This window comes from Miscanthus floridulus, chromosome 2, assembly GCF_019320115.1.
Source record: "Miscanthus floridulus cultivar M001 chromosome 2, ASM1932011v1, whole genome shotgun sequence".
Lineage (NCBI taxonomy): Eukaryota > Viridiplantae > Streptophyta > Magnoliopsida > Poales > Poaceae > Miscanthus > Miscanthus floridulus.
Window position 1 is genome coordinate 90,971,327 of NC_089581.1, and position 26,744 is coordinate 90,998,070.

Consider the following 26,744-nt stretch of genomic DNA (forward strand, 5'->3'; position numbering starts at 1 on the left):
CCACAGGGATTGGCGAGATGATTATGACCGCCAACCAGTACGCTGATGCCGAGGAAGCTGAGGTGTGCTTCAATGAGGATGCAAGCACTTATCGCCCAACTCACCATAGCGATGATCGCCCTGACGACCATGGTCACCACAAGACGGTGGCTGTGATTAGCCAGAAGGATCTAAGTCTAGTCTATATCATTGTTGCCCACCAGACCACATCGTCGCCACCATAGAAGAGCCTCGAGCCAAGCACAACTACGATGAGTAGTACAAGAAGATCCTTGACGGCCCATGCCCTCTCCATAAGAATGCCAAGCATAAGATGAAGGACTGCCTTAGCTTGGCTAAGGAGTTCTAGGCCAAAAAGTCAGACGACGACAATAATGATGGAGCTAGAGGCCGCCGACCACCTAGGGGCAACAACAATGCCTTTCAGGATCATGACAAGGTGGTCACCACCATCTTCGAGGGCCTCACCTCTGCTGAAAGCAAAAGAAAATAGAAGCTCACCGTCCACCGAGTGCTCGCCATCAACATGGAAGACACCACCGCCAATCTCAGTTACTGCCCCTAGTTCGAGGTCCCCATCACTTTTAGCAAGGCTGATTAGTGGGTGGACATCCCTTACATAGGGTGTTTCCCCCTTGTCCTCGATGCAGCTATCCAGAAAGTGCTCTTCAAAAAAGTGCTTGTCGATGGTGGGAGCGCTCTGAACCTCCTCTTTGCTGGAGCCCTAAAGGAGCTAGGCCTCGGGTTAACAGATCTCACACCCTCTGACTCCTCCTTTTGGGGTGTGGTACCTGGCATGGCATCCAAACTGCTTGGAGAGATCACCCTACCAGTATAGTTTGGCATGGCAAGCAACTACCACGTCGAGCACATCAACTTCTAAGTCGCCGACTTCAACACCACCTACCATGCCATACTTGGTTGGCCAGCTCTAGCCAAGTTCATGGTTGTACCACACTATGCTTATCTGGTGCTGAAGATACCTTTGCTTGCAAGAGTCCTTGTCCTGTGGGCCAACCTCTCCATCACCTATGCCTATGAGACAGAGAGTCTTACCCTCACAGAAGCCACCGACCACTCCATCCAAATGGCTAGTGTGGTCACCGATGCCAACACGGTGCCCACTGATGACCTGGTGATCCCATCGCTGGAGCCTCCTCGCGCCTCCGCCAAGTCTAAGGAAACCAAGGAGGTCGGCCTCGGCCTCGATGACCCCTCCAAGACCATGAAGATTGTTGCTCACCTTGACCCCAAATAGGAAAGCATGCTCGTATCCTTCCTATGTACGAACACCAACATGTTTGCTTGAAAACCTACAGACATGCCGGGGGTACCACGGGAGAAGATCAAGCACTCCTTAAATGTCTCGCCGACCACTAAACCGATTGAGCAAAAACTCCGACGATTCACACCAGACAAGAAGGAGGCTATTAGGGTAGAAATAAAATGGCTCCTAGCTATCAGATTCATAAAAGAAGTGTATCATCCTGTGTGGTTAGCAAACCCTATTCTCTTTGAAAAAAGAATAAAGAAAGGAGAATGTGTGTTGATTACACTGATCTTAACAAACACTGCCCTAAAGACTCCTTCGGTCTACCTCGGATAGATGAGGTTGTAGACTCCACCACCGATAGTGAACTACTCTCCTTCCTCGACTATTACTCCAGCTATCACTAGATCTCCCTCAAGGAAGAAGACCAGATCAAGACATCGTTCATCACGCCTTTTGGTGCGTACTGCTACACCACCATGTCCTTCATACTCAAGAACACCGAGGCGACATACAAAAGGTTCATCCAGATGTGCCTCGATCAATAGATAGGGCACAACATCAAAGCTTACATCGACAATGTGGTCGTCAAGTCCAAGACCACCGATAATCTCATCGCCGACCTCGAAGAAACATTCGCTAACCTAAAAAGGTACCGATGGAAGCTGAACTCTTCAAAGTGCATCCTTGGAGTTCCATCTAGTATACTCCTAGGCTACATCATCAGCACCCATGGCATCGAACCTAACCCCGATAAGGTCTCTGCCATCACCAACATGAAACGACCAATGTTCGTCAAGGATATACAAAAGCTTACAGGTTGCATGGCTACTCTTAGCTGCTTTATATCGCGCCTCGGTGAAAAGGGACTACCATTCTTGAAACTCCTCAAGGCTTCCGAGCGCTTTTCTTGGTCGGAGGAGGTAGATACAGCTTTCAAGCAACTCAAGTTATTTTTAATGAAGCCTCCGATCATGACAGTGCCTTGACCAGATGAAACTCTATTAATCTACATTGGCGCCACTTCTCACGTCGTTAGCACAGCTATCGTCATCAAACATGAGGAGGCCGGGCATGCCTACAAGGTGCAACGTTCGGTCTACTTCATCAGTGAGGTCCTTAATGAGCCTAAAACTCGTTATCCTTAGGTCCAAAAGCTGCTATATGCTATTCTGATCATGTCACGCAAGCTCCGCCATTAATTTGAGTACTACAAGATTGCAGTGGTCATCGAGTTCCCTCTGGGGGACATTCTCCACAATAAAGAGGCCAATGGCCGCATCATCAAGTGGGCCATTGAGCTCGGCACTTACTCCATTGAGTTCAAAAGTAGGCCTACCATCAAGTCATAGGCACTCACTGACTTTGTCGCTGAGTGGACCAAGATCCAAGAGCCCATCCTCGCTACATGCCCCGAGCACTAGGTGATGTAGATTTGATGGCGCCCTCAACATCAATGGTGCAGGTGCTAGCATTTTGTTCATTACACCAACCAAGGATAAGCTCTGATATGTTCTCCGAATACATTTTCTAGCCTCCAACAATGCCATCGAATACGAAGCATGTCTCCATGGACTTCGTATAGCCATTGAGCTTGGCATCAAATGCCTAATGGTATATGGGGACTCTGCACTAGTCATCAACCAGCTCAATAAAGACTGGTCCTGCTCTAGTGAGAAGATGGATGCATACTGCGCCAAAATCAGGAAGCTTGAAGGGATGTTCTATGGTATTGAGTACCAGCACATGGTATGAGATCAAAATCAGCTCGCCGACCACCTATCCAAGATAGGCTCCTCTCACACCATGATTCCACCAGGGGTCTTCATTCAAGACCTTTTTATGTCGTCTATCAAGGAAGAGAAGGAAGTGCAAGAAATTCCCCCCGTCGAGCAGCTGGTACTTACACTACCCTCGCCGGACACCGATTGGAGGGAACAGTTCATCAAGTACCTCACCAGTGCCGAAGTACCTACCAACAAGACTAAAACCGAGCGCCTAATTCATCGAAGCAAGCATTACATGCTGGCAGATGGGAACTTGATGAGGAAAAGTGCCAAGGAAGGAATACTGTAGAAATGCATCACCCAAGAAGAGGCCTTAAGAAACCTGGTTCCTGCGGCAACCATGCGGCCTTAAGAAACCTGGTCAGTAAAGTTTCTGAGCTAGTTTTTACTAGCCCACGGCCATCGCCGACACTGAAGACCTCGTCTAACGTTGTGAAGGATGCCAATTTTTCGCCAAGCAAATACACGTGCCGGCACAAGAACTACAGACTATCCTAGCTTGCTAGCCCTTCGCATGCTAGGGACTAGATATGATCGAGCCCTTCAAGCCAGCGCCAGGTGGTTTTCGGTACGTGTACATCGCCATTGACAAATTCTCCAAGTGGATCAAATACAAACCACTTGTTTCAGCCATGGCAAAGAAAGCAGTTGAGCTCTTCAAAGATATCATCTGCAGATTTGGTCTCCTGAATAGCATTATCAGTGACCTCGGAAATACATTTACTGGCCATCATTTTTGGGACTTGTATGAAGACCGATACATCTTTGTCAAATACGTCTCTGTTGCCAATCCTAGAGCCAACGGCCAGGTTGAACAGGCAAACGGCATGATCCTTGATGCCCTAAAAAATAGGCTATATCAGAAAGAGGAAAAGCATCCAGGCAGATGGCTCCAAGAGCTACTAGCTATGGTCTGGGGACTACGTACTCAAGCTAGTCGTAGCACTAGTGTGTCTCCATATTTCTTGGTCTATGGCTCAGAAGCCATACTACCAGTGGACATTGCCTTCCGAGCCCTAGGGTGGAACATTATGATGAAGGGCAAGCCATAGCTGTTTGGACAGAGGACATCGACAAGGCCGAGGAATAACACCTAATCACTTGTGTCCACACAGCCAAATACCTAGAAGGCTTGCAAAGATACTACAACCACAACATCAAAGGTTATTCATTTGCTATCAGTGACCTCGTTCTCCGTAGAAAGCAAAAAACCAAAGGGATGCACAAGCTCTCCTCCTCCTAGGAAGGGCCTTACATCGTCAAAGAGGTTACCCAACTAGGGTCTTATCAGCTATGTGACTTGGATGGAATCAATATCCCCAATTCATGGCACATAGAGCACTTTATAACTTTCTATCCTTGAAATGCTCTAGATATGTATTCTCCACTCCATGATGAATAAAGTTTTGGTCGCCATAATTTGTCTCCATTATTTCTCCAATACTATTTAATCTCCACTTACGGTCGCTAAGCTCTATGCTACTCCTTAATGATCTCCAACATGTGATCGCCATAAACACTCCGCCACGTTTCTCCATATCTCCAACATGCGATCACCATAAACACTCCACCATGATTCTCCACATCTCCAAAATGTTTTGCCAATCATCGAGCAACACACATTTTGTTCTGTGCTCTATGGGGAAGACCCAGTCTCTAATCTCTCCCTACACATGCTACGGGCTCCGTGCTCTATGCTATGGCTGGTCGGCTGTGGTTCCTTGGTCACGCCTGTTCCTCCTACATGTGCATGGGCTCTATGCTCGATGTTATGGACTATGGGCTAGCCAAGGCCAAGGGCCTAGTAAAGAACTAACTGCTTGAACATCACTAATACTATGTATATCTCCAAGTTATTTCACCAAGCACTGAGCAGCATACGTTCCGCTCTATTCTCCATGGAGAAGATCCAGTCTCCAATATCTCCCTACACGTGCTATGGGCTCCGCGCTCTGTGTTATGGGTGGTTGGCTATGGTTCCTTGGTCACGCCTATTCCTCCTACACATGCATGGGCTCCATGCTCGATGTTATGGACTATGGGCTAGCCAAGGCCAAAGAGTTCAGTAGCAAACTAACTACTCGGACACTACTTATACTACGTATAACCACGTTAGGGTTAACACTACAATGATTTTTACACCGCAAAACTAGCAAATCACATAAACATGCACATGTCATCTTGCAACATTTATACATACATATAAAATGATTGTCTGTGCCCTTGTGCATTTTAACTACCCTATTCAGTTTTTACAGCATGTTCTCCGAGCAGAGCATCGGGTTTCATAGCATATTCTTTGAGCAGATCATCGGGCTTCGCCATCGCCATCCATCTCACCGAATAGGTCAACGTCACTAGCTAGTTTCTTTACCGTGTCTTATAGCTCATCATCTAGCTACTGATGCTCTGTCACCTCTATCCCTCTAGCGAATCCAGCCCCTATCACTTGAAGGTCAATGGCCAGGTAGTGGGATGGGACCACCGCTAGGGCGTGTGCAATGGCGGTGATGATGGCATTGTGGTGGAAGCTTTTGAAGTTCTCCCATGCCGCCTTGCACCTCTCGATGATGGTGTTCGGACGCGGTGGCCTACCCTCGGGCTGAGGAGCTACCTCCAAGTCGACGCAGTCGAGCACCAGTTTGACTCTAGCAACTATGGTGTCGAACTTCTTCCTCTGGGTCTTAGCCTCCTGCTCCAGCACATCGTACTGAGCCTTAACCCTCCAACAATAGTCTACACGCATCACAAGGATCCATCAAGCCAAAAAATTACTCTAGCAGTAACTCCAACCATGAAGTACTCACCTTTTAGCTCCTCGACCAGCTTCTTCGCTCGCCCAGACTCCCTCGCCTTTGCCTTCTCCTCTCAGAGTTACTCAATGGCTTGGCATAGTTGGTAGAGCTCCGCATCTTGCTCTACAAGCACAATAGTCGTCAGCCACAATATGACTGTTCAATAATGCAAAGCACATTCGCCGATATGCCATACCTATTTTCTACTCAGATACGTTTCTGAACTGCTAGGACTTCTGCTCTAGTTGCTTGGAAGCACTCAATAGCTGCTCGAAGATGGTGGCCAGCTGCTCGAACTTGCCCCGTAGCTGCTCAGACGCAGTAGCCAGCTGCTCGGATAGGATGCCCTTCTAGTATTCTAGGTCCCATGTGTTGGACTCAGCAAGGTCTCGCTCGCACTGGGCCCTCTGGATGTTCTTCTCCATAAGCTTCATCGCCTCTTTGAGCTTTTCATTATCCTTGATGAGGGGCTCCATCCTCTTGATCAGCTGGTGGCATTGCTCGATAGTCTGGGTTATCCCTACAAACACACAATGATTATGAAGAAGAACAATCTCCAACATCAAATACGAGCATTGTAGTATTGACCTTAATCTGCTTTATCACTGCTGAAAGGGCAGATTCTAGTCTCCTGAGCTCCTTGGTGGTGTCCTCCTCCTCAACAACCACCACCTCATTACCATGCTTGTAGAGGATTTAGATAGCTTGGGGTTGAGATTACTCATGTTCAATCTCTTCCACCTCTTCCTCCTCTGCCACAGCAGGAGGCACCACTAGGGTGCTCAGTGGCCAGACAGCATGTCGAACCATGCCCTCTGACACCTTAGGGAGCACCGTCTGGCTTATCCATCGTAGACTCTGGCATGGCATTAGCAACTCCAGTTGCCGCCTTCGAAGACCCAGTGGCTTCTGCCGTTGCCATGGGCTTTGTCGTCGTCCCACCCACCGTCGCCGCCAACCATTCGTAGCCACCAAGGGCATCAGCAGTAGTGGTCGACTCCTCCATAGGTCGTCAAGCACCTAGGGACTCTGGGAGGAGGTCTGCCGGCATTGCCTCCTACCCGAGACCAACCCCCAATTGCTCGTCAGTTTGGTCAGGCGAGGTTAGATCCTTCATATGCTTCACTCTGCATCATATCAGCTCGTCAGTTGCCAGCATGACATGGAATCTAGCAACAAAATAACTCCAAGGCAAGGATACTTACGTATTGGCCTGGCGGTATACTTTTCTAAACTAGCGCTGCCTTCTAGAGGCCCCAGGCATGGCCCTAGGGTCAACTTGCGTGCCCTAGGGTGGAGGTCTCATGGCTTTCGCTGTTGGCCTTGCCTCCACCTATCACTCTAGGACTCCCATCATCTGCTGCTCAGGGACTTTCTCCCCTCCCTTCGGTTGCACCTCCACATGCGAGCTGCACGGAGGTGCTTTAAGGCTCGGAGGAGGAGCTATGGGAGCCCCGTCGTCGTCCGACCACTCGGACATCGCCGCACTTTGCATCCGAGTGGTTCGGTCCACACCAAGCGTGATGCTGCCTAGTTTATTGGGGGTAGCACTCATCGTCTTCCTCTTCTTCTGGGCTAGCTCATCTACCACTGCCCTCTTCCCCTAGACTTTCTCTAACACTAGGGGTACTCTCCATCTAACCAGCATCTATGCCTTCGGATTCCGACAAGGCGTTGGCCGCATCTTCTTTAGGCTAAGCCGGTGGCTGGGTGTCTACTACCTATGACCAATCACCCCTCAGCATGCCCAAGAAGTACACCGCTCTCTCCTATAAATGGATCTTTGCATAAGTGAATTAGTTCATTGCTCAGCAATGATAATGGAAAAAAGCATCGTGAACAAAACAAATGAGATGGTTACCTGAGGTGGCGGATTCTTACAGTTAAAGGGTCTTGTCTGCCCTGACATGCTGAATGAGGTAAATAGGGTGAATAGCTCTGTAGCCTGCTCTAGCACATCGTCCCTCGATAGCATCTCTGTCCTCTCTTGGGTGCCATCGGTGTCGCCCTTGAAGTCATAGTCTGTGTGGGCCCTCTCCTTGTAGGGCTGGACACGACGCACTATGAAGCTCGCCACCACCAGTCCACCATTGGTCTTCACACCCATTATCAGGGTGAAGAGCTCCCTCACTTGCTCCATATCAGCACTGCTTGGCCTCTCCGACTAGCTTTTCTAGCTCTCTGGGATGTGGTCGACGTCGCAGCGGATGGCAGTATGGCTCTGCTTCATGTAGAACCACTTGGTGTTCCACCCCTTCAGTGGCATGTTCCGTGGCACAGTAAGGTACTCGCCCGCCATTCCATCACACAACTGAAGATACACTCTGCCGACCACCTTGGAACGACCATTGCCTTTCTTATTCAGCCAGAACAAGTGACGAAAGAGGTTGAAGTGGGGAAGGATTTTGAGATACGCCTCGCATAAATGGATGAAGATAGATATGCAGAATCTGGTGTTTGGGTGGAGGTTGCACAGACTAATCCTCTAGAACTCCAACAAATCCCTAAAGAATGGATGAATATGAAACCATAATCCATGCCAAAAGTAGTCCTCAAATACTACAGTTTCATCGGTATGAGACATTGGATAGAGCTCACCAAGGGCCAGCCACCATCTGGCGATGACGCGGTCAGGAAGAATGCTCGCCTCCACCAATCTATTGAGCTCTGCCTCCCCCATATGTGATGGCACCCACTCTTCATCATGACTGACTCTGGCACTTGCCTTCTTTGGGTTACTAGCTCCCTTCTTTGGTGCCAGCTCTCAGGTCTGGTCTAGGATGGCGGCGGAAATGTGGGCGAATATGAATCTAGAGGTGTGAGGACTAAGAAGGAAAATGAAATGGCAAAGTGGCAAAGGTGGGAGCGTGGGGTGCAGCGGCGTAGTTATAAAGCACTCCCTCCACCTTTCACATTCGATGGTTTTTGGGAAACTGCTCCTAGATTTGCACCTCTCCAAATTCTCCACAACCACATGGTGGGCTATTACCTGGGCCTTCACGCAAATACAGCTTGTAATGCTCACTTCTCCCCACAATTTGTTACTATTCACCAAATATTCGCCGACTTCTCCGCCATTCGTTACGGCTCAGTAATTACTACTGTACAGCCATTACTCCAGTATTTTCTTCGTGATTTGTTTTCTCCAAAATTTCCACTTGTGGCTTGGGGACTACATCAGCAATATGACTTGGATCCTCACCACACTGGGGACTTCTTCTGGTGACTACTGTTTCTGATCCTGGCACCACATGACTACATCACCTACTGCCAGGCTTGGGGACTAAGTGGGCATACTTCACCTTGTGGTGAATGTGCTTTTCCTCATTTCAGGGCTACACCTAGGGACTGGCTGCCTGCTCGGCTACTACTTTTCTTCTACTTTGGACCCTAGCACCACATGACTATGTCACCTACTATCAGTCTCGGGGACTAAGTGGGCACACTTCACCTTATAGTGAGTGTGTTTGCTTTAATCTAGAAGACTCTGAGCCTCTTGAAGCTAAAGAAGACTATCTCCTTTCCTTGTGGTTGGACTCTAAGTGGACACACTTGGTCCACTGTGAAGAAATTTTCGATTCTGAACTTGAGCTCCTTACACCCTTATGGCAAGCCATACTTGGGTTACACTGCTCGGCGATGGCTCATACTGCTCGGTGATGGTTCACACTGCTCAGCGATGATTCATGCTGCTCGATGATGGTTCACACTGCTCGGCGATGGTTCACGCTGCTCGGCGATGGTTCACGCTGCTCGGCAACTCCTCACAACTGCTCAATAAATCATCACAGTGGTTGGACCATGAGTTTGACTACTTGGCTTTGTTCGCACCTACTCGGAAAAGCTTAAGACGGTGTTGCACAATGGGTACAAGGCGCTCGAGGACTAGCTGTGGGGGCTATAACCCTGGATACCCATAGCAGACCACATGGGCTATGCCCCCAAGGGTGGCCTAGCCCACAAGACAAAGCCTTGCGGGGCACAACGTTGCTTGATGCCTACCGCAAGACATCAGGAAGATATCCTGAAGATACTACGAGATCTGTTAGGATACATATGATCCCATGATTCTTGTAATCTATTATTACTTTTCGGTAATCTTTTAGATCTAACCGACTTGTAACCCTACCCCCAGACTATATAAGGCGGGCAGGGACCCCCTCCAAACTCACACAATATCATACGATAGCCAATACAATCCAAAAGACCATATGAGTAGGGTATTATGTCATACTGATGGCCTAAACCTATCTAACTCGTGTGTCTCTATTGCCTTCTTGTTCTTGATTATACGCATCTCTACCAATCAATCTACCATCATGGAATACCCCTCAGAGGACTATCGATGATATTCTATCAATAGGGACAACATGGACTAGCTAGATGAAGCATGCGATGTCACCCTCCTCCACTCGACCAAATACTAGCAAGCATTGCGTTGGTACCATAACCATCGAGTGCAGGGTCGGGCCTTCAACGTTAGGGACCTAGTGCTCCGCCTTGTCTAGAGCAACAAGAACCGCCACAAGCTCTCTCCATTGTGGGAGGGGCCGTACGTCATCGCGGAGGTGCTCCAACTAGGTGCTTACAAGCTCAAGACCATCGACAGTGAAGTCTTTGTCAATAACTAGAACATCGAGCAGCTACGTCGCTTTTACCCTTAATATACGTACACTTTCTCTAATCAGTTCCAATATCGACTCCCTAACCTTTAGTGACACATGACCCTAGCAACAGCAAGGGGTCAGGCCTCACTCAAGGGCTAATAAGAGCGTATCTATCAAGTAGACAATCTCTATGTTTGACCCTTTCTCATGATTAAGACCTAGAAGCCAAGTTTGCAAAAACAAATGCTGAGTATAACTGGTCGAACTACGAGAAACCTACCCCTCGGCGGCTATGGCGTATTTGCTCACCAGCATCATCAGAGTTTTTCCACACCCTGGGTTTTTTGGCCTTAGCCACAGAAAGAGTCGGTACACATTTAAGAGTCTATCCACCTGGCAAACATTCTCTATGCCCAACCCTATCTCATGTTGAGACTTAGAAGCTTGGGTTGCAGAAATGAACGCTGAGTAAAACTCATTGGACTACAAGAAACCTACGCCTCGATGGCTATGACGTTTTTGCTCTCTAGTGTGATCAGAGTTTGTTCACCCACACCCCGGGCTTTAGGGTCTTAATGGTGGAAAGGGTTGGAATGCACTAACCTTTTCATAGAAAAGGGGGAGAAGGGCTAAAAAATTGTTTGGCCATAACAAAATCTAAGAGCTTGTCCATTTATTATGAATTTGTCGCCTGGCTTATCTGCCTAAGTAAGTTTTTGGGTGGGATGTTCTCATCCCCTATCTCCACAAGTAAGTCCTGTCCCAGCGGGTAACACAAGTCAATCGGATGGCTTAGCTACGGCCAAGAGACGGGTAGGGAGCAGCAAGATACCCCACATGGGTTATGCCAACCCTGTCACAAATGATGGACCCGGATTCCACTCGAACATGTCAGGTAAGAGCTCCCCGAACCCGTCACTCGTGCCATCAAGGTAGGTCCTGCGCCAGCAGGTCACCCTTAATCTACACACGTTTTCTCTTATCAATTTCGCTATTGAGCCCTTGACCCCTGCAATGACAAGTGGTTGAGCCACACTCAAGGGCTAGCAAGAGTATCTATTTGCTAGACATTCTTTATGCCCAACCCCTTCTCACATGAAAAAACTAGAACCAAGGTGTGTGGAAACAAACTTTGAGTAAAACTGGTTGGATTGCGAGAAACCTATGCCCCAATGGCTATGGCGTTTCTATTCACCAGCATGATCAGAGTTTTTGTCCCTACACCTCAAGCTTTAGCCTCTGCCTTCTAGGGGAGGGTTTGGAGGGGTCCACCTATGGAATCTCCATCGAGGAGAGGCCAGCAGGTCGCCCAAAGTCGATCAGACAACTCTGGCCGCTACCGAGAGAAGGGTAGGGAGCAGTGGGATGTCCCATGCAAGTCACACCAACTCTGTCATGAACAATGGACCTAGACCCCACACGGACATATATAGTAAGAGCTCCCCGAACCTATCACTTGAGCCATCGAGGTAACTTTACTGACACCCACTTTACTTTTCCAGTACATGAGCATTCATTCATCCATTCTCATGAATGCATTCATACATTCATCTCATACATCCAAGCATTGCATATGCAATTATTGCATCACAACGCTTCGCATCGAGTCACAAAGCGATAGTCGTCTTATTCGACATGAGCGGCAACCGATTGAGGTTCAAAGGCTGACCCGCGAAGGGCTCGAGGCCACCTTTTGTCAAATAGAGCTAGGGGAGAAAAACATAGATGAGAACCAGTGGCCTTTCCCAGCCCTACTCAGAAGCATACAAGGACATCTAGACCTTTCTCATTCGATCCTAACCTTGAGCCAACTCCATAGAATCTCCATCGAGGAGATGCCAGTGGGCCACCTGAGTTGCTCTCCGGAGTGACATGGGCATCTATCAGGAGGTGGGTTAAGGAGCAGTGGAATGCCACATGAGGGCTATGCCGACCCCATCAACGAATGATGGACCCAGATTCCCCTTGAACATGCTTGTTAGTGAGCTCACCGAGCGCGACACTTGAGCCATTGAGGCAAGTGTCATTAGCTGAGTCCCTTCGGTTGCAAAAACCATGGATGGGTGATGCATGAAACATGGCCAACTCCCACCGAGCCCCATGGGGCTTGAGGGCTTGAGCCGCCTGACCCAAACTTGGGAATCCACCTAACCAGGGTTCAAAGGCTAGCCTGCGAAGGGCTCAAAACCGCCTTGCGTCGAACAAAGCTAGGGGAGAAAACATAGATGAGCCCTAGTGGCCTTTGCCTGACCTACTTAGAAGTGGACAGAGTCATCTCGACCTTCTTGTTCGATCCTAACCTTGAGCTGAGCCCATAGAATCTCCATCGAGAAGAGGTCAGTGGGCCACCTGAGTCACTCTCCGAAGCAACGTAGGCATCTACCCAGGAGGCGAGTTAAGGAGCGGTGGAATGCCACATGAGGGCTATGCCTAGCCCATCATGAATAATGGACCTAGATCCCACTCGAACGTGCCCGATAGCGAGCTCACTGAGCGCGTCACTCGAGCCATCAAGGCAAGTGATATTAGCTCAACCCCTTCAATTGCGGAAACCACGGATGGGGTGATGATCACAGAGATGAGCTAACCCTCGATTGGACCCCTGCTATGCGTGGGAGCTCAAGGAAAGTTGGACTCGCAAGGAGACTGAACATGTGGTTGTAGAACGATGGCTTAGATCCTAGGGAGGGGGTATGCACAAAAACAAGAGACGCTTTCTCATAGTGGTTTTGCTATCCTCTCCTCGACCTTTAGTGACACCTGACTCTAGCAACAGCATGGGGTCGGGTCTCACATGGGGGAAGATAAGGGTATACATACACCCTTTCTAAAATAGTCATCACACCTGACACCCTTTCTCATGTTAAACCTAGTTGCAAGGTCTGCGGAAATGAACGACTAAGCAAGGCTGGTTGAACTACAAGAAACCTATGCCCTAGCGGCTATGGCACTCTTGCTTACCAGTGTGATAAGAGTTTCCCTCCTACACCTCGAGCTCTACGGTCTTAACAAATGGAAGGGTCAAAACACATGAACCCCTTTTCACACATAAAAAGGGAGGAGAAACAAATCCGTTCACACCAAAACAAAAGAACAGACTTGGTCAAATGAAACAAAATAACAAGTTTGTTTAAATGATACACAAGGGTCGGCACTTGTCCGCTGATTACAAGAACAATCGACTGACCTATTGAGCTAACTAACCCCTCCGTGGGAGACCTATGCCTTCGATCCTGTCTGCTAGGTCCTACGAAAGGGGAGCCATCACCGCTTCCATCTCCTCTGGCTCATGGACTTCTTAGCTAGGTGCAAAGCTATGACTCATCATCTCTAGATTGATGCTGCCCTAATAGTGAGAATGAGAATCATGAAGGATTGATTGACCCCAGCACGAAGGGCATTCCTCAAGAGCTAGCGCACCTGTGCCATGATCTTGATGGCACGGGCCATGAGTGAACTGGTCCCCTCCAACTGCACCACCTCAAGGTCATCGCAGACCACTCCGAGGGTGGTGCTCAGGATACCAAGCTCATCACTCTCTGCCTAAAGATTCCTCCTCGCCTCGGCAAGGTCCACGCCCAACTCGGCAGAAATGCTTTTGGCCTCCAGCTTTTGGGTCATTGTGTTTCTGAGCTAGGCCTAGAGGGAGCCAACCTTCTATTGTGCATTGTTGCACTCTAGGATGGCCTAGTCACGCTCATGGAAGGCCTGGTCGTGCTCCTCATGAGCCATGCCATGCTCCATGCGGAGCCTCTCTATGGTTTGGAGCAGCTCATCCTGCTCCTTACATAGCCGAGTGACCACCATAGCATCCAAGCTCACCTTCTTCTCCATGGCCATGAGCTTCTCCTCAGCCCCCAGCTTCAGCTCCCTTTCCTTCTCAACCTTGGCCAGAAGGTCAAGGATCCACTGGCAGATCTCAGCGTCCTTCTGGAGTAGCTCATCCCGCTCCTTCCTGACCTAGGCGGCCTCCTCCTCGTCCCTCCGTGACCTCACCGACAAGGCCTCGAATGTCGTCTCAGCCTCGTTGGCGTCCTGACGGGCCTCGGCCACCCTTGACTGAAGACTATCTGCCTCCTCAGTGAGGGGAGTCAGCTCAGTGACCCTCTGCTAGGCAGCAACAAGCTGAGCGATCACCTCCCTACATAGCCATGCCTCCTCAATGAGGCGGACCTAGGTCTCCTTCTATTGATGAAGGAACCGAGACTTCCCCTGGCTACGACCTATGAGGGAATGCAAGGAAATGATTGTAATAGAACCAACCAATTTATAAGAGCACAAGTACAAAAGTAATCACTATAGTGATCAAACCATCATACATGAACCCATATAAACCCGGTAGTCCGATGAAACCATGAAGGATTTCAAACCAACTCGCATACAACCAAGATTGTACATGATTCAACATAACAAGCCACATGTTACATCCATTTCACAAGTATCTCACATACATCAGAGTTCACATCGTTATTACAACATGAGTTCACAAATAGCAGAAGCAAAGTAGTTGGAAACCCTCACACACACTTAGTTCAAATACAAGCCAGTTCCATAGTCATATCCAGCAAAAGCATCATGATAAGATAACATAAGAGATCATGCCCATGATCTAGTCTTCATCAAAAGTAGGGTGGAAACAATACTTGCAGTAACCGTTATGAAGCACGTCATCTGCAACAAGAGGGAATAAACCCTGAGTACGAGAATGTACTTAGCTAGACTTACCCATCGTAAACCAAAAATAAATGACACCAAGGAGTATGCAAGGCTTTATCGGTGGATCTAGCTTGACAACCATTTTGCATAAAAGCTTTAATGATACAAGAGCATAATTTAAATTTTGAGTTAAGCAGCAAGTTACCAATATTAAATCTGTCATCTAGATTAGCACCTATACTAAAGCAAGCACTTGATTAGGATCCAAACATTAGTAACCATATCTGGTGTAACGTTGTAACATCATCATCATCACTATAACCATCAAGTTCAATTAGGTTTTTCTACATTGCTGCTGCTCAGTCAAGTTCTCGCTATCTAGGAGAGACGGTGACTCAAATCGATTCCTACCCAGTTGGGGAATTGTTCCTAACACACACCCAAGCAACCTGATCAGGGGTCACCTTGGGTCACCTTTGGTATAGCTCAGGAACTAAATTCGCGGGACCAAGTAGCACCACACTCTGAGGGAGTCCACTCTGCCTGGACATCAATCTACCCTTGGACTTACACCAATGGCTCCCCACACAAACTTACTACCACCAGAGTGCGCACTTTCACTTTGAGGCTTCCAGCCTGAGTTGAGCTACTCGACTTCACGGTCGGAACGAGTTATCCGGCCAACTAAGTGATAGGCATGCATTCAACATAACATGAGGACATACAGCGAATTAGTCCTTAACCAACACAGATGGGGATAGATCCACACCCAAGACCTCCATGCCTTGTTGCTTCTCTATCGACATCCCACCTGGTCTCCATTCATTATTAACACATGGTTATTTCCCCGATAGCAAATATAGCCAACCATGACCAGATATCATCCTATTTTGCAGGTGACAGGAAATCACTAGACTTTACCGATCTAAGCATGGCTAAGCATTGATTCGCTCCTAGACCTAAATAGGATTCAGGGTACATTTACAGGACAAGGAAGAGATAGATATGCAACAAGTGTTTGCATCCAACTCCTATAACTTAATGCATCACACATATAAAGATACTCAAAGTGACATTTTTAAAACATAGGAGACTTAGAATGCTCCGGGGCTTGCCTTTCAGAAAAGAGGAAGATTGGTGATCTAGGCACTCAAGCAGTTCTTCTTTGTTGACTCCTCCTTCTAGGGCCTGCACCTCCTGCTCCTGAACTTGCTGCTGCTCCTCCAGAAGTCCTTGTTCGAATTCTAGAAGAGTGACTCCCTCCGGAACACCTATTGCATGCATATGCACAGCATGAGAGTCATGAATGCAAAAGGGATGGAAGGTGATGATGACATGTACATCCATGTATAGATGGACACATGAATGACAAGATGATCCAAGATTAGCATTTATTTTACTTAGTAGGTGCATATCTCTTCTTGAAAATAAGAACTACACACTCACCAAGCTTTAACAACCTAAGATAAAGTTGTTCATCTTCAGTAAGAGGTCTAGCACCCGCAACTAACAACTTATCTTAATCAGCCTAAGCATCTAAATCATCACATCAACTCATATAAAGCAATCAAGTGATTCACTGCATTCAACAGATTCAGGGCTGCAGACATCAGCTGCTAGTTTAATTCATAACTGAAGTTATGCCAACCCAAAAGATATGAAACAAGACAATCTAGAAAGCTTATGAAGTTAGCTACAATTCATCTTTAGTCATCTCCGCATTATTCCCAAGTTAATAGGGTCAAACAGTCACATTTCTCAAACCTGGTCTAGAAATTTCAGAGAATAACTAGTTCTGAAGACAAACTTTGAACAGTCATAACTCACAAACCATTTGGCGAAATGCCATGAAAATTTAACACAAGATAGATAAGTGAGTTATATACCACTTTGTTATAGAGAAGATTCCTAGCAAACATTATCTTCACCATATAATTTGCTTAACTCTAGAAACTGTCCAGAAAAGTCACTATAAGTGAATTTTAGGGAAAAATAATATTTCACTACATACAAGAATGATACTTTGAGTACTACCAATGTTACCAACAATTAGCATACATCGAAAGAACACTAGAAAACAAAGTGGTCAACCCTAAATAAATTATTTTCGTGCCTTTATTAATTTATTTAGATAATTAGGTGAAAAAATAAACATATAGCAAAAGTGTACAGTAAATTCCACAAATATTACAGTAGCTTATAAATGTCCCAAATATGCTACTATACAAATTTTATAGCATTTAAACATGTATAACATCCTACACGAAAATGACAAGCCAGCAGTGATTATAAAAGCATTTAAATAGAATAAACCTCAAAGTCCTATTTCTAGTAAGATGTCGCACCCAATTTTGCAAAGCAAAACCAAGTACTCATATATGTGCGCCCAGGATGTCCAAACACACACATATATCATAAATTGCAGTAGTATCAAAGTAAAGTACTTATTACATCGCATATCTCATCATAAAGTTAAATACAAAGTTTGCTCGAAGGCAATATTATTACAAACACAGCGGAAAAACTAGCCCAACTACCACAGGGACTCCAACTGGTGAACGTCTTCCTAGTAGTCCTGGATATCCTCCGGAAACTCTTCATATCCATTATCTGTTACCCATCCAGAATTTTCATTTGATGTAAAGCAAGTGTAAGCTCACCATGCTTAGCAAGTATAACAAAGGGATCTATGAGGCTCAAATAGGCTTGACACTGTTTGACTGCGGTTCGCAATTTTAGTTGATCAATTTTTAGCAACCTGAATTACTACTTTAATGAACAGTCCCAATTCCCAAGTGGTATTAAAGTATCATCCAGCTTTGTCTCAATTCCCAACCATCCATCATCCATAGTAACCACTAATCTCGAAGGATCCAGACCGCTCGTATCCATGAGCACGGCTGTTATAACAGGTTAATTATTTCTGCAGAAATTGTACATCTTTACCCACCGAGCCATGATTCCCAATGCCGGGGTTTGCGAGACCCACTACACCTCATCCCAGGAAGTGTGGTAGAGTTTCACTATGAAACCCTTAGCTAGTTGCACTAACAAATCATAGCTACAAAGGAATGGCACATGTGGGCATCGCAGCACGGTGCACACCCTAACAAAAAAAGGAAAGATACCCTCTTATCTCTTACTGGAGCTACAGACGAGCTAGTACAAACTAGATAATAGGTTAAAGTTAGAGCCATTTGACACTCGGGGTTGTACGGTCCCTCCTAGGTTGCTGCTTCAGGATAAAGTCCTTATGGAGAGGCACTAGAGGTATCAACCCCGTACTCCAGCCCCCTATCTGTTGCTAAAAAGCTCCATTTTATCACATTGCATATAGTCTTTAAATATGTTTAACAATTACTTCATGTTAAGCACTGCAGCATCTATCCAAAATGCCTACCCAATAAACCCAGGTATCAAGGATATGTGGTACAATGAATCATCTAGGTAAAGTCCTTAAAGGCAATTCAAATTAAACTCATGCATGAATGTAAGTGGTAGTAGTTCATAGGTAACAAGGGGCCTTTGGTACACTTGCCTTCCTCAAAGTCACCCTAGGAATACTGTTGATCATGCTGGGGGTCCTCAGTCACCTCGAATGGCTCACCCTCTAATCGTGATCCAATCATCAATCAAGCATCATTCCAATCATTACATGCATACAAGATAGAACTCTATTAGAACAGTACACCAAATAGTGAAAACATATGTTGAAGAGCTTACAGATCTGTTCTACGCATTTCTACGAACACATGAGCGAAAGAATCACTCAAATCGGACTTAAAACGTGAAAGTTATGCATGAAATAAGATGTAATGGCAATTCTATAAATAAACTAACCTATTTTCGAATTAAAATAATTAAAAATCTGAATTTAAATGAAATCTGGACTGGGCTTACTATTTCTAGAAACTTCAGGGACTTGAATGAATAAAAACAGGACTAAATAAAAATTAGTTTGAACTGGACTGGACCGCGGGTTGATTTCTAGAAAAAGCGGGGGCTTTTCTGCAAAACGTGCACGGCTGACCGGATGTTGACTGCGGGTTGACTGGGGATGCTGACGGGTCGACACATGGCGGTGACTGGTTGGCGCGGTGCACCATGTGGCGTGGGCCAGCTCTGATGCGGCACCATGGACTAGGTCCATGGGTCCATGGTGGACCGGTCATGCACTGAATAGGTACGTTTTAATCTCAGCCGTTCACCTAAGATCTAACGGCGCTGGTTCGTAGGCACGGAGGGATCGCCGGGGAAGAAAAGGGAGGCCGACGGCGCCATGGCTGGTGCGCCGGGACCTTGGGCTACGGCTTCCTAGGGCGCCAAAACGAAATCTGAGGGCACGGGAAGGTGGAGGGGCTCACCGTGAGTCGCCTAGAGGGGAACGCGGCGTCCAGGAAGGCTCCGAGGATGGTCATTGACGGCGGCCGCGAACTGGAGAGAGAGAGAGCGTGGGTGAGGGTGTAGCCGGGCAAAACAGCGCCAAAATGCGAAATGGGATGTACCTACGGGCGCGGGAAGATCCAGTGATGCTTCGGGTGGCCTTGGCGTCGGTGTTCGCGCTCGGAAGGGGGAGGCTCTCACCGGCGGCGGTGGCTCTCGGTAGCGGGCAAAGGTGGGGAGAGAAGGCAGGGTCGGCTCAGGGTTTTATAGGCCGGGTGGTGCGCAGAAATAAGGAAGGGAAGCAGGGAGGGGCTCGGCACCTTCCAAACGGCGCCGGTGACTTTCCATCGGTGACGCGCCATGGCTGGGCAAAAGAAGGAAGGGGAGTGCCGGGGAAGGAAGGTGGACGATGTGGCTGACGAGTGGGTCCAGACGCGCAGCGAGAGAGAGAAGGCAATGCGCTCACGGGTGAAGCCAAGCAGGCCGCAGCAGCTGGGCCGCCAAGTTGGTGCGCGCGCACGGGTGGCTAGCTAGGCCGCGTGGGGTGCGGGCCAGCGTGCCGATGCGGGCCGCGTGCGGTGCGGGCCGGTGTGATAGGCCATCGAGACAGGCCAGCGGGAGGAGGAGGAAGAGGGCCGGGCTAGCTGGGCCAGAAGGTGTCTTTCTCCCTTTTTTTTCAAATCAAATGTTTATCAAATTCTATTTTCTCCATTTTCATTTTTAAGCCAAATTCAAATAAGTTTTGAATACAAATTTCAAATCATCTAGCCCTACACTCAATCAAAACCCATATGACTCGACATGAATGCAACAAACAAGTTTCTAAACTTATAGTTTATTTTATTTATTCAATATTTATTATTTGGCCTAAGTTAAAAATACCTAGAAAATATAATAAATGCTAAGAATTAATTGCTAATTTGTGGTAAAAATTTTGGGTGTTACAAACCTACCCCCTTAGAATGAATCTCGTCCTCGAGATTCGGATGGTTCAAAGAGATTGGGATAGTCAGTTCTCAGATCTTCCTCTCTTTCCCACGTTGCCTTATCCACTGAGTGTCTGTTCCACTGAACCTTGCACATTCTTATTATTTTGCTCCTTGTGATTCTCTCCGCTGTTTCCAGGATTCTCACTAGATACTCTTTGTATGATAGATCCCCTTGGATATCCAGTTCTTCCAAGGGTAGTTGTTCCTCAGGTACTCTCAAACATTTCTTAAGTTGTGACACATGGAAAACATCATGAACACCTGAGAGCTGCTCTGGTAACTCTAACTGGTAAGCAACTTCTCCTCTCCTGTTGATGATCTTGAATGGTCCCACATACCTGGGTGACAACTTTCCCTTGGTATGGAATCTCTTTACTCCTTTCATAGGTGAAACTTTGAGATAGACAAAATCACCAATTTCAAATGCCAAATCTCTTCTCCTTGTGTCCGCATAGCTTTTCTGTCGGGACTATGCAACCTTTAGGTTTTGCCTTATTGTTTGCACTTGTTTTTCTGCCAGTTGCAAAACATTTGGTCCAAAGACTTGGCTTTCCCCCGTTTGATTCCAAAACAATGGTGTTCTGCACTTTCTGCCATACAATGCCTCAAACGGTGCCATTTTAAGACTCTTTTGGTAGCTATTATTGTAGGAGAATTCGGCATAAGGTAAACTCTTATCCCAACTTGTCCCATACTGCAGAGCACAAGCTCTTAGCATATCCTCTAAGATCTGATTTGTCCTTTTGGTCTGTCCATCTATTTGAGGATGGTAAGCTGAGCTGAAGTTCAACTTCGTATCCATTGACTCATGCAATTTCTGCCAAAAATGTGATGTGAACTGTGTACCCCTATCTGAAACAATCTTCTTTGGTACACCATGTAAACATACAATCCTTTCCATATATAACTCTGCTAACTTTGCACTCGAATAAGTTACCTTGACCGGAATGAAATGGGCCACTTTTGTCAATCGGTCAACAATCACCTAGATAGAGTCAAATCCTCTCTATGTACGGGGTAATCCAACTATAAAGTCCATTCTAACTTCTTCCCATTTCCACTCGGGTATCTTCATAGGCTGTAGTAAACCTGCTAGCCTCTGATGTTCTGCTTTCACTCTTTGGCACGTGTCACATATAGCCACATGTTCTGCTACGTCTCTCTTTAGTCCATACCACCAGTACCTCTCTTTAAGATCAAGATACATTTTAGTACTTCCTGGGTGTATGGAATAGGCTGAGTCATGAGCTTCCCTCAAGATAGACTCCCTAATAGATTTTACTTCTGGCACACAAATCCTTTTATCGAACCATACTGTCCCTTGATCATCCATATGGAATCCTGGGGCTTTACCAATCACTATACGCTCTGCAATATCCTTGATCCTCTCATCACCCATCTGTCCTTTACGAATCTCTTGTTCTAGAGTGGATTCTACCTCTAACTCCATGGTGTTGGCCACAATACCCAAATTCAAGTATTTGAACTCCTCACACAACTCTTCAGGTAGTTGAGTTGTATAGGCCATGTTCACATAACTCCTTCTACTCAAGGCATCTGCTACAACATTAGCCTTTCCCGGGTGATAGTGAATATCCAAATCATAATCCTTAATTAACTCGAGCCATCTTCGTTGCCTCAGATTTAGATCTGACTGTGTGAATATATACTTTAGACTCTTATGGTCCATATAAATCTCACACTTATGACCAATCAGGTAGTGCCTCCATATCTTAAGAGCATGCACCACAGCTGCTAATTCCAGATCATGAGTCTGATAATTTAGCTCATGTTTTCTCAGCTGTCTAGATACGTAGGCAACAACTCTGCCTTCTTGCATAAGAACACCTCCTAGACCTTGCCATGAGGCATCACAATAGATAGAGAAACTTTTGGTGAGATCAGGTAAGATGAGCACTGGAGCAGAAGTCAGTCTCTTCTTCAACTCCTCAAAACTGTCCTGACATTGTTTAGTCCATACAAATTTGGCATTCTTCTCCAACAACGCTATCATGGGCTTGGCTAACTTAGAGAATCCCTCGATGAACCTCCTATAATACCCAGCCATACCTAGAAAACTCCGAATCTCACTAACATCCTTAGGTGGCTTCCAACTCAACACATCTCTAACCTTCTTGGGATCTACTGCTACTCCTCCATTAGAGATTATGTGACCAAGGAAAGATACTTCTTTTAACCAGAACTCACATTTGCTGAACTTGGCATAAAGTTGATGTTCTCTAAGCTTTTGCAACATCAATCTCAAATGCCCTTCATGTTCTTCTTCATTCTTAGAATACACTAGTATGTCATCAATGAACACGACGACAAACTTATCAAGGTACTCCATGAATACTTTGTTCATCAAATACATGAAGTAGGCAGGTGCATTAGTCAGGCCAAAAGACATGACTGTGAACTCATACAGTCCATAGTGGGTCACAAAGGCGGTCTTGGGGATGTTAGTACGCCTTATCCTCAACTAATGGTATCTAGATCGAAGATCAATCTTGGAAAACACACAAGCCCCTTTCAATTGGTCAAATAGGTCATCAATTCTAGGCAATGGGCACTTGTTCTTAATTGTGACCTCATTAAGTGACCTGTAGTCTATGCACATCCTTTGTGTACCATCCTTCTTTTCTACAAATAGTACTGGTGCACCCCCATGGTGATGAACTAGGTTGAACATAACCCTTATCTAGCAATTCCCTTAGTTGTTTCTTAAGTTCTGCTAATTCATTCACTCCCATTCTATAGGGTCTCTTAGCTATGGGTGCAGTTCCAGGTAAAAAGTTCAATTATAAACTCGATGTCTCGGTCAGGTGGCATACCTGGCAATTCCTCAGGAAAGACATCCGGGTACTCATTTGCTATCCTTATATCTTCTAAGGTTGTGCCCTCCAACTGATTAACCCGACAGATTTCTATAGCAGACTGAGTTGCCACAAACACCACTTCTTCTCCAGTTGAAGTGATAAGATTCACCGAGCTATTACCACAATTAATAACTACTTTCTGCAACCTTAGCCAATCCATACCCAAGATGACATCGATACCGGTGGAATTTATGACTACAAGATTTGCTTGAAATTCTACCCCCCTTATGCTGAGACTAGCAGCTAAGCATATCCACTCTGCTTTCATTACCCCACCAGGTGAGCTTACTAACATGTGTTTCTTCATAACACTTACTAGAATACCATGCTTCTTTATGAATGTATATGTTATGAAGGAATGCGAAGCACCAGAATCAAAAAGTACTGTAGCTGAGTTTGAGTTGACCGGAAATGTACCGATCACCACATCCGGTGCCTCCTGAGCTGTTTCAGCAGTAACATGGTTCACCTTTCCCCGAACATAGTTCTGCTGTGAGTTAGTCTTCTTGGGGCATCTATTAGAGTAATGTCCCGGCTCTCCACAATTGAAGCACTTGTTGTCATTAACTGCATTTGGCGCTTTTGGTGCGCCATTCCTCTGCGGAGCATTGGGGGCATTATTCCTCATTGGTACATTGTTGGGTTGCTACTGGCGCTGAGCTGGTGCCTTGTACTACTATTGCTGCTGATGTGCACGCTGCTGCTGCTGGTTGCGGTTGAGACCTATCTGACCTTGATAGCGCTGCTGAGGTTGAGTTTGTTGAGGGTTGGTACGGAAGCAAGAGTTGCTCCCAGATTGCTATCCTTGAAATTTTCTCTTCTTGTCCTCCATCTGGCGGCGCTTGTTCTCAATCACTAAAGCTTTGTCCACCAGCTGCTGGAAGTTAGCAAAGGTATGGGACAACAGCTGGTACTGGAGACCATCATTCAAGCCCTCCATAAACAGCTCCTGCCTCTTTCCATCCTCGTCTACCTCAGTAGGTGCATACCGTGACAATTGTATAAACTTGTCACGATATTCAGCAACAGTCATGCCCCCCTGCTTGAGAGCCAAGAACTCCTTCTTCAGCTTCATCAGTCCTGCAGGCACGTGATGAGTGCGAAAGGCACTGCGGAACTCAGCCCAAGTGATGGGATTAGCTTCGGTGCGGCCGAAGCGGAATGAGTCCCACCAATCCTGTGCAGCTCCCTGCAACTGTCCAGAAGCATATAAAACTTTCTCCCTATCATCACATTGGGCAATCTCCAGTTGCCTCTCAATGGCACGTAGCCAATCATCAGCTTGGAGTGGATCGGCAGAGTGCTTGAATACAGGTGGGTGTCCTTTCAGAAACTCTCCCCTCTTATCCCTGACATGAGGGGGTGCATTTCCATTCCCTTGCCCCATGTTCTGCATGTTCTGGGCCATCTGCTGAAGCAACTGGGTCTGCATCATCATCAGCTGCTCCATGGAGACTGGGGGTGGTGGTGGCGGTTCCTCGCCTCCCTGGTTGTTTCTCCTGGTGTTCACCATCTGTAGAGGCATCATATAAGTCTCACATGTCCAAGCATATAACTCTTACAAGATACTGGTGTAACAAGAGTAGGTGTAGACAAGAGATATATGTAGGGTATGCAAGAAGATATTTGTTCTGAATTTTTTTCCAGCGAGTTGGATAGCAGCAGTGCTGTAAAACGAGCATATCTCAGTCTCTGTTTATCATATGATTGCGTAGCATACCTTTCTGGAAAGCTTATGAAATTCTCTACAACTTTCGTTTAGAATACTTTTTCAGATTCCAACGTTTACTTAGTCAAATTCAGACGATAAGAAGTACTGTTCCGGAATCCTGACAGCACAGAAACCTCGACTTACAACAGTTGTATCTCACAATTTATAATAGCTATTGAGGTGATTCCAGAGCCAGAAGAAAGATGTTGAAGTCTACTTATCTCCATAAAAATTTCATGACCTTTGAGTATCTAGTTTATGAGATATGAACTGATAAAGACAGACTCTTCCGAAAGATACAGAATGGACAGCATGATAAAACGAAACCCAACTATTTATTCATAATATCCCTAAACCTTAACCTTAACTAATGACCGTGGACATGCCCACAAATCATCACAATCATATCAAAGACCCAAATCAAACATTATTCATAATGATAAACATCCAACCATGCAACTAACACTTGTCCAACCATTAAAAGAAAGAAACTAAATACTCTCTCGCGTAGCTACGCGTGCTTATTACATATTTTTAAGACTCTCCTATGGGTACGGGTCGATGGTGGTGCTGGTGCTGGGGTCTCCAGACTCTCCTCTGGTCCTCGGGGGTGACTGAGCGGGTACTCCTGAATCTTCCACATCTGGACCTCCTAGCTGTTGCTTCAGTGTAGCGTTCTCACGAGCCAGCTGCATGTAGGCCCTCCCCATGACATCGAGCTCATCCAGGGCCTGATCCAAGTCAGTGTGGGTCTCAGCCAAGCACAACAGGGTAGGCCTCAGCCTCAGGTTCGCCTCTCCAAGTGGTGTAGCGATGTTGCACGTAGACTGTCCGCTCCGACGGCGGGGAAGATAGCGGTCATCCTCCCAGGCGATGTCGTCGAAGTGACGGTCACGGTTGACCATCAATGCCTGTCGAGCTGCATCTCTGATGACGGCCACACATGTGAGCCGTGTAGTGGTGGCGCGGTGGATGTAGCGCACCTGAGTCCCCTCTCGGATGTACACTTCTGTCTCCCAGAAGCCGGTGTAGTCGGGGTGGGTCCAATGCTCCGTCCTGTACTGAACAGTGCCTCTAGGGTGGTAGCGATGCACAAGTGCGAGAAGCCTAGGGTGGTAGTAGCCATCACCCTCCAAGTCGTAGTGGATCTTCCGTAGTCCATCCCTGAGCCAACGGTGCATTAGTGATCATCATCATTGTCATCATCCCCATCGTCTCCACCGTCTCCATCGTCTCCACCGTCTCCACCATCTCCACCATTACCATCATCACCTCCATCAGCATCAGAATCATCAGAACCATCTCCATCGTCAGGGGTCACCAGCTCCCTCCTGGCCACCTTGTTCATGCTCCTCCATAGGATCCTCCTCAGAATCCTCGATCTCGATGGGCTCCTCGAACATAGGCACCTCTTCTGTTTCTTCATCCATTGGATCCTCCAGCAAGTCCTCCAGAGGTTCCCCCATGGGCACCTCCACAGGTGGTTCCTCCTCCTGGTTCCTTAGAGCTTCCACCAGATGTGCCGGGACACGCTTGCCCAAAGTGAACCTGGTCCTCCTGGTGGGCATCGGAATGGTCCTCTTGCGCGCGGTCAGCTTGGTACGGGCCATCTATAAGAATGAAAAGGTTGAGTATTAGAACAAAATAATTTTTGGCAATAGATAAAG

At 46.8% G+C, this 26,744-nt stretch overlaps 1 protein-coding gene across 1 annotated transcript; it reads right to left on the reverse strand.

Annotated features, from left to right (window-relative positions):
- Window positions 1-14,146: 14,146 nt before the first annotated feature.
- Window positions 14,147-26,543, reverse strand: LOC136536781 (uncharacterized). Its single transcript, XM_066528965.1, has 4 exons — window positions 26,399-26,543; window positions 16,310-16,386; window positions 14,456-14,566; window positions 14,147-14,344 (listed from the first exon to the last, which is right to left on the reverse strand). Exons 1-4 carry the CDS (start codon window positions 26,541-26,543, stop codon window positions 14,147-14,149), a joined length of 531 nt encoding a protein of 176 aa, XP_066385062.1.
- Window positions 26,544-26,744: the final 201 nt, after the last annotated feature.

Coding starts and splice junctions, on each gene's coding strand:
- LOC136536781 (XM_066528965.1), bottom strand. CDS start 26,543: ATGGGGGAACCTCTGGAGGACTTGCTGGAGGATCCAATGGATGAAGAA. Junction 16,387..26,398: donor AGGTGGCCAGGAGGGAGCTG/GTGACCCCTGAC, acceptor TGCATGCAATAG/GTGTTCCGGAGGGAGTCACT. Junction 14,567..16,309: donor AGCAAGTTCAGGAGCAGGAG/GTGCAGGCCCTA, acceptor GCTGCCTAGCAG/AGGGTCACTGAGCTGACTCC.